Source organism: Rhinolophus hipposideros (genome assembly GCF_964194185.1).
Source record: "Rhinolophus hipposideros genome assembly, chromosome: 8".
NCBI classification, from domain to species: Eukaryota; Metazoa; Chordata; class Mammalia; order Chiroptera; family Rhinolophidae; genus Rhinolophus; species Rhinolophus hipposideros.
Genome location: NC_138054.1, coordinates 70,045,609 through 70,058,227, shown reverse-complemented (window position 1 = coordinate 70,058,227; position 12,619 = coordinate 70,045,609). Strand labels below are relative to the sequence as shown.

The 12,619-nt window shown below is 54.5% G+C and overlaps 1 protein-coding gene across 1 annotated transcript in view; it reads right to left on the bottom strand.

Annotated features, from left to right (window-relative positions):
- GRIK3 (glutamate ionotropic receptor kainate type subunit 3) overlaps positions 1 to 12,242 on the bottom strand; it is a 208,370-nt gene extending 196,128 nt beyond the window's left edge. The window contains exon 1 of the mRNA XM_081055303.1: positions 11,481 to 12,242. Coding sequence (XP_080911429.1) covers positions 11,481 to 11,595 — 115 coding nt within the window. The 5' untranslated portion in view covers positions 11,596 to 12,242. The remainder of the gene's footprint in view (positions 1 to 11,480) is intronic.
- Between the last annotated feature and the right edge of the window lie 377 nt (positions 12,243 to 12,619).

Sequence of the window (12,619 nt, the reverse complement as noted above, 5' to 3'; positions counted from 1 at the left end):
AGATCAGTGCAGTCACTCAGGAATTAGAAGCATCACGTACGTCTTCTGTTTCCCTACTGACCCAAACGAAAGTCACTGTATTTACTCATCAGGCTTGGGATAAAGAATGGCTGTTGAGGCCCAATTTTGGAAGCCTGTGCTCGAGAAGCAAACCTCCAATTGGTCATCTCTTACAGGTACACAAACGCATACATGCACACACATTCACACTCCCCAGAACCCAGTGTAGATGATGTGTATGTCCCCAGGGCTAAACGGCCCAGGCTGACTGTCTCCACAGCCTGAAGCTCCAGGTTCACTGTCAGCCCGTCACTTTTCAGAAAGCTGTCACGTAGACCTGTTGTCTACACATCCTAGCAGGCTCCAGTGATGTGGTAAAGACAGGAAAAACGGAGCCCTACACTAAGACTGGTGGCAGCACATAGGTACAGCTACAGTTCTGCCTGGCAGCTGTCCTGAGTGACCAGTCTATTAAGGATGGAACAGCAGATGTCCTCTTCTTTGGTTCAGCTCCCACAGGGAGCAGCAGAGATACTGAGGGGCAAGTGGGAAGGAAAGAGGGATGAGGCCAGAAAAGGCAGGTAGCTCACGGTCTTTTCCTCTGTCTCTTCTTAAAGTAGACAGTTTGTGTCTCTCAATAGGAGAATCATAATGTGAACCAGACAATGAATGTAAAAACCAGTCCTAGGCCTGAGAAAGAAGGACCACTCCTTTAAATACTCCAGCCCTTCCCAAGAGTCTACATGGAAAAGGTCTTGGTATAGAAGGTGCTGAATTGATGTATCAGAAGAATACCACAGACACTATTAGGACACCAACATCATTGAAGAATCGAACAGTGTCTTCTATGAAGTCCTGTTGACCACATGGAAAAAGTGTTGAGCTGAATGACGAGGCAGTTAGGTGGACGTACATTCAAATGACTTTATTCATCAATGCATTTATTTATGCAAGAAATAGTTACTAATCACCTACTATGTGCCACGCACAATGCTTTGGACAAGGTGGGGAACAAGCCAGCCAGCTATGCTTCATGGTTGTACAGTGCTTACCTCTAAGGTAACTAAGAATTACAGTACAGTAAGTGCTATAGCAAGCAAAGCCCACAACACTGTGGGAACTCATAGGAGGAGGTGGGAATCAAGGAAGGCTTCCTGGAGGAAAAGATGTGCTGGCTGAGACCTGAAGGATGACTAGAAGTTGGCCAGAAAGAGGAGCAAGAGCAGAGGCCCAGAGCGTGAGGAATGCCATAGTGCCTCCTGGGGAATTGGGTGTTCGGTACAGAGGAGCTGACGGGGTGAGGCCACAAGGGACAGTTCATGAGTCTGGAGATGCCAGCCATGGCAGGTGGTAAAGGGCCTGGAAGCAGAAGGAAACCAGCGGGATTTTGGAGTTGGTTAATGTGTTGGGGGTGATCACGTGGTGAGGCGTGTAAATGTCTAATCACGATGTTGTATTGTACCCCTGAAATTCAATAAATAAATATTAAAATTACTTATTAAAATTTGTTTAAATATGTATTTATTTTGAACATGTCAACATAAATAGTTTCATAAAGTTAATAAATATTTGTGTGGGGGGGAAAAAGTATAGAGCAGTGGATCCAAGACCACAATAAAGCGGACAGACTCTGACTCTGGTCATTTCCTGCTGTGTGTGTTCATGGCAGACATAGCTCACGGGAGGGAAGGCACGTTCATTCTAGGCTCAGATGGGACAAAGCACGCCAGGGAACGGAAACGGAGCCACGGAAGCTTCACTGCCTAGAGCAGTCGTGCCCAGCCCCAGCCATACTGCAGGCCAATAAGCACCTAACCTCTCTATCGCAGAGCCAAGCAGGGAGGCCAGGGAAGAAGAGGGTGAACTTTATACCTACCTCCCAAGGATGGGGAGATGGGAACAGGCTGTGGTGGTCCAGAAACAAAGAGAAGAATAACCGCCTGAGGGTCAATGATAGGATTTACTAGGGATAAATGACAGGTCCTACCTTTAGGCTCAAAAGATCAGCCAAAGAGAGGATGAGAGAAATTACAGATCAGCAGCTACGCCTGTGGAAAAGACCTCATTACCTCAGGAGACCACCGACTCAGTATAAATCAACCCAGCAAAATGGTGGCTGAAGAGGCTGAAATAATCTGGGGTTGTCTAACCAGACACTGAAGCTGAGATCTGAGGAGGTGATGGGTTTTCTGGTTTAAATACCTGAGCAGCACTGTGATAGCCCTTGACACCACACCGGGAGAACAGGGCATCTTTAATCCGGAGAAATGACTCCATTTCTGTAGAGCTGCATAGTGGGACAGACAGGGAGCAAATCTGAACCAGAATCAGTGAGCGGGGTGATCATAATAGTAAGCGTAATGGGTAACACTTATTGGGTGCTTACCACGGTTATGATCTGAACACTTCACATACGTTAACCATTTAATCCTTACCAAAACCCTATGAAGCAGGCATTATTATTAATAGTAGTAGTAGCAGTATCATTATTGTTATTATTATTTTGCAGGATTAAACAATTTGCCCAAGGTCACACAGGTGGGAAGCGATGGAGACAGCCTTCAAACTCAGGCTGTCGGATTCCAGAACGTGTGAGCTTCCCCACCGTGCTAGACTGCTAAACTGTATGGAGAGCTTCCTTTGTGCCAAGCATATTAGGCCTCACAATGATTCCATGAAGTCAAATCTATTATTATCCCCATTTTACAGGTGAGGAAATCTAGGCTTAGAGAAGTGAAGTGACTTAACCCAAGTGACATGACCTGGAGGGAGGTAATGAGAGTTTAAACTCAGACAGATGAATTTCAGAACCTACACTCTCAACGTCCAAGTTACAGTGCCTTCCCTGGAACTACAGGGAGATACATTTGAGAAGAAATTTTGCAACCAAGATTGGAGTGGGCCAAAACACCTGCCATCAGGAACGAGGCAGGGTCAAAAAGTGGTGAGCTTCTTGCTACAGGTGATATTCAATCAGAGATTAGATATGCACCTACGGGGGCAGAGGAGGGGTTCAGAACAGTGGTTCTCAAAGTGTGGTCCTCCGATGAACCGCAGTAGCACGGTCTGGGAACCTGATGAAACGCAAATGATGAGGCCTCACCCTAGACCCCTTGAATCAGAAGCTGTGGGTGTGGGGCCCAGTAATCTGTACGTTACTGAGAGCTCCAGGTAATTCTGATACATGTTAATATTTGGGAACCAGAGGCCTGGAATGACCCCTGGGGTCCTTTGCAGCCTCCATTCTGTGATTCTTCACCATACAGGAAATGTGATGCCTGGAGCCCTGGGAAGCCCTCAGCTGCCTGCTCCGGTTTTCCGCCCAATTGGGCAGGCTTTTCGGAATAGCATATTTCAGTTCTGCAAAGTAGATGCAGGAAGGCTTTGCAGAAGTCTCCCTCATTCCCATCTTTAAAGCGCGTATCCCTGCAGTTGTTCTGAGAACTCTATAAACACACTTCCATCAGCAGCCTGTCTGCGCCAGTCGCTTTAACAACACAAGACTTAATTGTCTCCTATGGATCGGGACCCCCTTCACACAAACTAGAATCTTAGCTCCTTCCCCATCCCCTTTTGCCCGCTGCCTTTCTTAACCACCAGTCAGCGTGGCACCAAAGGATTTGGAGTCAGAGCCGCCACTCCCCCCGGATCTCACTCCATCTCATTTTCTCCAATCTGAATTATCATCATGGGGACTCTCTGCCCCACGGCTTTGCCGCAGCCTCATTACCTGGTGTCTCCCGGCACAGCCAGCAGTGTCTATGCCCTGGGGCCCAGCCTCTGGCCCCAGACCCTCTCTGGGCTGCACCTATTGCCTGCCCAGGAAGCAAGATTGGACTCCCCACCCAAGAAGGACCGATCAAGACTCCCTGGACCCTCCAAAGCATCCATAACCAGAATCTTCCCAGCTCTGAATACATGCAAAATGCATTTCAATGAAAACACTGCAAACGTAGGAAAGAAACAGCACCCTATGGGCTGCAGGTATGTGAGAAATAATAGGCCAGGAGGAGTCTGGGTGCTGACGTCAGGAAGCCTCCTAGGAGGGGCACCTGTCTTGCTCCCTAGCGTGGTAGATAATTGTCATAGGCTGCTAGACCCATCCATTCCATCGCAGGCACATGGGTATGTGGGTAATGGGCAATGCAACATATTGAGCTGCATAGAGTGCTGAGCGCCAGGGTTGGCATAAGGCGGGTGAGACATGAGAAGCAGACAGCCTTAGAGCTTGCAGTCTGATGGCGGAGACATGGCCTCCACCCTTGGGGAATCCTTTTCTTCTAACATTTGTGAAGCATCAGGCACTGTGCAAAGAGCTTTATACACTTTATCTACTTTAAGCCTCACACTAACCCTATGATACTACAAGGTTCAACCATATGAAATTTTTGTAGGTCAAAAACAGCTGAATATGGCTGAACCTAATGTTAATATTTCTATCTTATACTCAAAGAAATGGAAGCTCACAGGTGAAATGACTTGCCCAAGGTCACACAGCCAGTATATGTTAGCCTCAAACACAAATCCACCACGTTTCATCCAACCCAAGACACACCATTATATTTTGAAGTGCCAAGAAAGAAAAAAACCGCAAGTATACTCAGACATGACATGTGAGACACATATTGATTTTAGTGATGTGAAAATGGGGGCATCCATCTCAGAATCAAAGAAATATATTGCTACGTGGCTCCAAAATCTTCATTCTACCTCTTGGTAGTGATGGGGGAGAGGTGGCCTTAGGCACCCTTGGGCAGCTCCTTGTCTAATGGGAGAAGCATGACACGCATGCACTAGAGAAAGCCCTAGACACAAGCAGAACTATAGCCAAGGTCAATAAGCATTAGTAAAGAAGGACTAAATGTCAAAGGAACCAAGGAGCAGGAGGTGGGAAAATGAGCTTTGGGAGAGGGGAGTGCCGGGCTGGATGGAGCAGGAGACGATATAAACCCTGGAGGTATTAATAATCCCAAGGGAACTACAACAAGAAGCTGGGGCCAAGTGCTCTGGGCATGGCTGCTACAACATGTGGCCCATGGAAAACAAAAGCAAACTCAGAATGACCTGTTGTCCTCAAACCCAGTCCTCTTGCCCTCAATCCAGGCTCCTCTCTCCCAATCACCCTCAATTAGGATTTTGCCTCTGGAGTACAAGAGAAACAGAAGAAAACATTGTCTCCAGGAGCAAACACAAGTGCTGGTGCAGGCCAGTTGAGGCGCCTAGAGGCACAAAATTTAAGGAGGCGCTCACGCTCAGGGCCAGTTGTTCAAGTGCAGGGTCACCACTTGAGAACCTCCTTAAATTCTGCTCCCTTGTGGCGTCACTTATCTCACCCTGGTCCTGGCCCTGTGTGAGTCAGACTCCTTGAACAGCAAGAAGAAATGCTCATCTTTGACAGCATTTAAGCTTTTTTAAAAAGATGTCACACCTAGTTTACTCTATGAAGCAGGCAGTATCAGCACCATTTTACAGATCGGGAAACTGAGGCCCTAAAAAATACTATGACTCCTCTGATCGTGGCTGTCCTAAATCTGTCACCTCTGTAAGGGCTCTGAGCAGTGCCGTTTACCCCACTTCCAGAACAGTTCAGTCCCTGGCAGTCACCATTATCCCAGTCTCCCCATGTCCCCCGGGAGAAAGAACACAGAGGAAAAGAAGCAGTGGGTCTTCTTCAAGGGGGAGGGTAGATTAGGGTGTGGAATTGGGGAGGGGAAGGGAGATGAGGAAAGGAAGGGAGAACAAAGCTAATTCACAAGCCACCTTCTCTGGCCAGCTCACTAGCTGAAGATGATAAAGGTGAGGGGGAGACAGAGACATGGGGCCCTAGGGTCTCCTCAAGGCTCTGACGTTGTCTTTGAGAACAGCCCAGTGGCTGCTAAGGGGACATGTATGCGGAGTCCCCAGAGCAGAGGGATTCCTGTGGGCGGACAGACCACACCCAAGGGAAAGTCCCACATTTCTTTCAGGCTTGAACTAAAGCATGAGGCAGAGGGCAGAAGCCCAGACAAGGTGGGGTGCAGTCAGTATAAGAATGTGTGTTGGTGGAAGGGGTGGGAAAAACCATCCATACTTTGCCTCTCAAGGAAGTATATCTGCCACATGGTCCATTAGCAAGGACAGTCTGACTCTGAAAACCAGCACTGGCAGAGCTACATGTCGCAGAGCCCATACAGCCACAGCCACCCCCATAGCAGGACAAACAGCCCAGCCCAGTGAGGCCACACTCAGCACCTAGAACCATGGGGGTGGGGCGCTGCACTCAGCAGCTATAAAAATTGTTGTTTCCTGTCTTCCTAACACACAGACAGCTAAAAGTACAGGATCTGGAGTCAGGGGACAGGAGAGGAGTTCTTACCCTGCCTCTACCACTCACCGGCGTGTGGTCTTCGGCAAGGGACTTCACCAAGCTACGTTCCCTCATCTGCAAAATGGGCATAATGCCTTTGGAGTAGTGAAGACTAAGTAAGATGAGGGGGAAAATACAACAGCTACATTTATTGAGCACTTACTATTCACCCACATTGTTAGTCATTGTTTGAAAAGCACTTAGCACAAGACCTGCAGTGAATAAGTGCTCCAATGAATTGCAGCCCAGAAGTGTGTTGTTGTTGCGTTGTTTCATTAGTTTGATTGTGCTCCAGACCCAGGGGGGCCCAGACTGGAGACAAGACCAGCGCTGCCACCTCAGCACGGGCACACTGCCCCCTGGTGCTCCTGCTGGGCATCAGCACCCGGGAGAAGAGCTGTGCAAGGCGACAAGCCCAAGCAAAGCCCCCATAGGTACCAGGCCCTTGGCCCCACCGCCCAGCCAAAGCACCAGCCCCACCACACCAGACTCCAGAAGATGAGCCAGGGTCTGCTGGGTGCTGGCCTCAGAGGAAGGTCCCTGATCCTGGAGCTTCAATCCTCCCTGTTGCCAGGCAGGGCCTGAGGAGCTCCGCGCTCCTCTCTGCTGCCCAGCCAAGTGGAGCGTCAGCTTTTTCAGTTCCCTCTGCAGGGTCCTGAGTGAGCAAAGTGGGGCTCAGGCTGCAACTACGGAAGGCAGCGGCAAAGGCAGAGGTCTGTGACAGGGTAGAGGGAGCTTGGCCTCCATTGTGGGGTACAACCAGGTCTCCCCCTAAAACAGCATCCCCAGCAGTCCTGCAGCCACCTCTGCATATGACCTAGCACCTTGCCCAGGGGAAAGGTTGTTCTAGTGCCCGCAGGGGCATCTGTGCCCCCTCCCCCACAGGCAGGGAACAGAGAGTGCCTGTGGGAACACAGACACTCGGGGAGGCCCACAGACCCCACAAAGGATCTTAAAAGCAGCCAAGAAGCCTTGCATTCCTGAAGGGGTGGGGATGAAGAGCAGCTCCTCAGAAATCCTTTCGCAACAGCACAGCAGGCTGGACTTCTGAAGTCAGCTGTCCTGCTTGGTGGCAGGGGGATGCAAGTGACCTTGGAAGAGCCCAGTCAGGACGCATTGCCTGGCTCATCCTGCATAAACAACTTCTAAAAACCCCAGATCATCCTGACGTCAAAAGACTGTTTAGCGCAGTGCGAGGCAGGGCATGGAGAAGAAATTAAACTCCAGCTCGGAGAAGGAGGGAAGCCTCCGCTGACAGGAACAGCTGGGCTAGAAAGTGGAGGCAGAAATTCCTCAAGTCAGTGCTTTCTAAGGCCCCTCGGGCCACTCCCAGGTCTTGTCTGAAGCTATTTACTTCCAGAGGGGAAAACCCTATTGATCTTCATTCAGCTCCTGTCTGCTCCTACAAGGCGTGATGTTTCAGCGCATCACCAGTCACTGTGAGAAATTTCTCATTGTTTTACACTAAGCGGCTCCCAAACTGAGGAGACAAAAGTTCAGGACCATTTGGGTGAACGAATGGGAGGAGACGCAGACAGGGCTGGTTTGGGAACTCTGGGGCAGGGAACGTCACTCCCCTGGGACAGACTGCAATTGCCTGCCGGGCCCCCCAGCCTAGGCTCAGGGACTCATTGCTCAGATCAGCTCTGTCCGTAGAGGCTCTGACAGGCTGGGGCTGAGCCAGCACCCCTCCCCCACGCCTCACACATGCACAGACACCTATTTTATGTCTCTGCAGTCTTTTGGCTCTGAACCTTCCCCCTGGCTGACTAGAGGTCACCACCATCCACTGGAGCTCCCCAGCTGCTGCCACCGCTGTCTGGTTCTTCTTTCAAATCCTAGGCTGGCCCTCGATCCTACAGGATGTCTGTAACATGAGGGAGCCACATGAAACACAACGGATCTGACATGAAATCTACTATGGCGCTGACGATCCCCACCAGCCTGCACTGAAAGGAACTCTGAAGCCACAGAATAGTCCAAACTATCACGGTCCACCCAACGGTTTACAGATGAGGAAATTGCGGCTCAAGGTTGGGGGGGAGTGTGATTTGACCAAGGCGGCCCAGTAAGCTGGGAAGACAGAGCAGAATACCCAGGCCTCCTGGCTCCCAGCCTGGGTCCCCTCCACTTCAACTGCTAGGTAATGTACAAGAAAATCCAAGTCCCCACAGGAGGTCACTGAAGCCTATTTGGCTGAGAGGACCCATGCGTTAAACTGCTTTCCATGAGTTCAGACGAGGATCCATCTGAACAATAATAGCGATGATAATAATAATAAAACGCCAAACAATATGCCTTGAAAACCTTCAATGAGCAACACTTGATAATCACACGCAGAATACATCTTCCACATATTCATATAAAATAATCAATGACTATTTTTTTCCGCAGACTACAATCCAATTACTCTCTCTCCCTCACTCTCTCCCTCACTCTCTCCTTTGTTACTTGCAAACCATCCAAGCAATCAATGCCTTGCCCTCTCCCTCTGATAGACACAATTACAAAAAGACAGAGCAATGCAATTCATCTATTCAAGAAGGGTTGTTTGAACACTCTGTCACACTGCTGAGCTATCCATCTCCTTGTCTAAAAGGAAATTTCAGCCCCCAAAAGAGGCACAAAGAGAGGGGGCGGTAAGATGGTCCCCAACCCAGAAAAGCTCTTTGCGCACCTGCAGGAAAACCCTCTCCCTGGCTGGTGCTCGGCAACGCCTGCTTGCTAGAGAAGGATTTGGCTCCAAGAGTAGCCTGCTCAGGCACCAGTCTCACAAACCAGAAGCACCCAGCACACTCTGGGGCCCAACATCTGAGGCTTCAATTCCTGGAGCCAGCACCCTGGGATCACAGGGGTGGGAAGGGATGAGAAAAGGAAGATGGCATCGTCATCGGGCCCAGCCAAAGCGGTGTGTTTGGGTTTCAACATGAAAGGCAGCCTCTCTCTCTCTCCCTCTCTCCTTCTCTCTGCCACGTCCACTGTAGTTCCCTGGCACCAGCTGAGGCTCCAGTCTGAGCTCAGAAGGACAGAAGTTTAGCTCCCCAGAGAAGCCCAGGGGCCTCAGGGCCTCCCCATCCTCTGTCCATGCTGGCGTAGCTCCGGTAGGTGGTCCCATTGGCATCGGCGCAGCACCCCATTCTTTGGGCTGGGAATCAAATGGGGCCAGGCTTTCAGATATAAATGGCCTGGGCCAACACGCTAATTAATCCTGGGGCTTACTACGAAGAAGATTAGAAGAGAAGAGGGCTTTGCCATCCTTAATTGCATGATTACACGCTGAACCCAAGATAGGGCAGGCAGGCTTGGGGCTTCCCCTCAGGGCACTGAGGAGTCCCCCAGTGTAAGTCAATTTCACAGTAAGAGGGGGCAGGTGAGGATATATCATCCTTTCTCTCCTACACTAATTCTTCCGGGGTTGCCCTCACCTACTGCTGCCTTCCTGGGCCCCCAAAGCCCTCCACCCCTGAGGCTGGGCGGGGAGCATGCCCAGGGCACCCCCCCAGAGGAAGGACCACAGAGGAGGAAGTACAATGCATGGGCTGAGCCAAGAGCACCTTTTAGGTCTCCCGTCTTCTCTCCCAAGGGCACGCGACCATGCAGGCCCGCAAAAAAAGAGAGAAGCAGGGCATAAAGGAAGTGCTGGCCCACTACTAAGGCGTTGCCTGCCCCTGGAATGGTGATTAAACGAGGCTCTGGGGCAGAGAGAGGAGATATTTTTGCCTTGCCAGGAACACCCCAGGCTGCAAAGGGTTAAATCTAACCCTAAGGGCTGTCCCCAGAGGCCGGTGACTAGACTCCTCTGCCTCCAGGTGTGCACCTGCCAGGATCCTGCGCAAGGGCTGAAAGACCCCAGCCTCGGCAGAGCTGAGGACCGTGTTCTACCCCCCTCCGGATGTGGAGTCCAAGAGGGTGTGGGATCCAGGAGAGAGCCTCGGAGGACACCCCCAGGATTTCTGACTGCCTCCTAGGAAAACCTCAAGTATGAAACCAAGCCTGACACTGGTTCCCTGCACCCCTCACGCCTCTGGCAGCCCAGGAACCTGGAGAAGGGCCACGGGGAAGGGCAGCGGCCCTGGCTTAGCAGAGCTCTGCCTGCCTCCTGCCAGATGCTGGTGGTGGCGCCTGGAGAACCCAGGCGGCCCAGGTCTCCGGCCTGACGGCGTGTGCAGGGCCTGCGTGGCGGAGGCTCCAGCGTGGCGAGGCCGGGCCCAGCCCCCGCAGTCGCAGGCCTGGGACGCGCAGCACCGCTCCCTCCTCCCCACGCCTCGCACAGCCCAGAGCGCTGCCTGCAGGCTGCCGGGGGCGGCCACAACAAAGTTAGAGCCCCAAAGTGAGAGTCTCCGGCGGGAAGAGCCGCGGAGACGCCAGGGCCCCAGAAAGCCGCGCGCAGCCCCGCCAGCCAGCTGCGGAGGGAGGTCGGCTAACTTTAAAACCCACTCGCGTCCCTGTCGCCGCCTTCCCCGGCTTCCTTGGGCCAGCTCCGTTGCTCCCTTCCCCCAACCAGCGCTGCCCCAGGCTGGAGAGAGGGCTGGGTCGCGAGGAGTGGCTGGAGCGACCAACGGGACTGCCCTCCCCTGGCCCCGCGCCGCCGGGCTGAATGCGGGCTACGGAGGCCAAGGGCGGCCACCGGGAGAGGAGGCGGGCTGCCCCCGACAGGGAAGCCGTCCCCTGCGTTCCCGCTGCGGCCGCTGGAGCCAAGCCCCAGGCGGGGGGCAAGGGGCCCGCGGAGAGCCAGGAGGGAAAAGAAGTTGGCGCCTGCCCCAGGGTTCCCGCTCCGCGGAGAAGCCGGGTCCCAGAACTCGGTCTGCGGCCGGTCACGCTGGCAGCAGCCGGGAAATGCGCCCGCGACTCGAGTGGGGGCTGAACGCGTCGCTACACTCGGCCAAGTGTGGCCTCCCAGGAGCGCGACCAGCGCCCCCGGCTCGTGCTCGCCGCGGCCCGGCTGCCTCCTCCCCAAGAGGAAAGGCCCGTGACCCCGGCCTGGGAACTTTGTCCTCGCAGGAAAGAGCGCCGGGTGGTCACCGGCCCCGGCATCAAGGAGAGACTGGAGAAATCTCTCGGGGTCGCGATCAGCGCCCCCCCGTTCCCGCCCCGCCCAGGTGCTCGGAGACCCCCGGCTCTGGGGAGCGCTTACCGATCCGGATGACGTGGGGCATCCCGCGTGAGTCCGGGATCCAGAAAGCGCACACGAGGAGCCCGGCCCAGTATTCCCAAACCAGACTCCGGAGGCGCCGCCAGGGAGCGGTCATCGTTGGGCGCCGCCGAGCGTGCCCGGGGCGCGGCCGTGGCGGGCTCCCTGGGGCGGCAGCTCTAGGCGCGGGCGCGCAGCAGCCCCCGAGGCGCCGCCTGGCCCAGCTGCCCAGCTCCTGAGCGCCGCTGCGAGTGGGGGGCGCCCCGCGGCGCTGCGCACATCTTACTGGGGGGCCGCCCCGCGGACGCCCGCCCCGCCCGGCTGCCGCCCACGGGCCGCCCGCGAGCAAGGCTCCTGGGCTCCGCCCGGGCTCCGCTCGGACTCGGCTCTGGCTTGCGTCGGCTCCGCTCCCGCGCGGGCTCCCACCTGCCCCGGCTGCCGGGCGCTGGCGGGAGGGCTGCACGCGTCTCCGGCCGCTCCTCCTCCTGCCGCCGCCGATGCTATCGCCCGGGCTCGCACAAAGCCCCGGAGTGGAGTTGCACGCGCGCACACACTCCCAGCCCCCTCCCCCGCGCCCTGCCTCCCGCCTCCCGCGCCACCCGCCGCCTGCGCTCCCTCCGCGCACTCCCCCGCGCACACACACTTCACACTCACACCCGCCGAGGCTACACTCGCGCGCTCACACCTGCGCAGGGGGCAGGGAAGGGGACCCTGGACGCGGTTTGGGGGACGCCCGGAGAACGAGGACTCTCCTGGCTTCCCAGACGTCCCCATCCGTCCTGCAAACCCCAGTCCCTTTAACTGCGAGGGCGCGGAGCCTAGGAGCCGAGCGTGGAGCACGCGAGCTGGCACCGCGAGCTGGAAGACCGCGGCAGCCTGGCGGCCCGACCAGCTGGAGGAGACGCGCCCTCCAGGAGCAAAGGGACCCGGAGCCCGCGGTCTGCAGAGTCTCGCCTTCCAGCGCGCACGTCGCCTGCGGTGGCTGGACGGCGGCGGCTGGAGACTGATTCAGGAACCTGTTTCCCTCCCTAACCCCATCCCTCGTGGAAGCAGAGTTGGGGCTGTGGCTCGGGGAGACAGAATTCAAAGAGAATTGTCTAAGCTGGGCTAGGGGAGCGGCAGGAACTGGTAGGGGCGAGAGA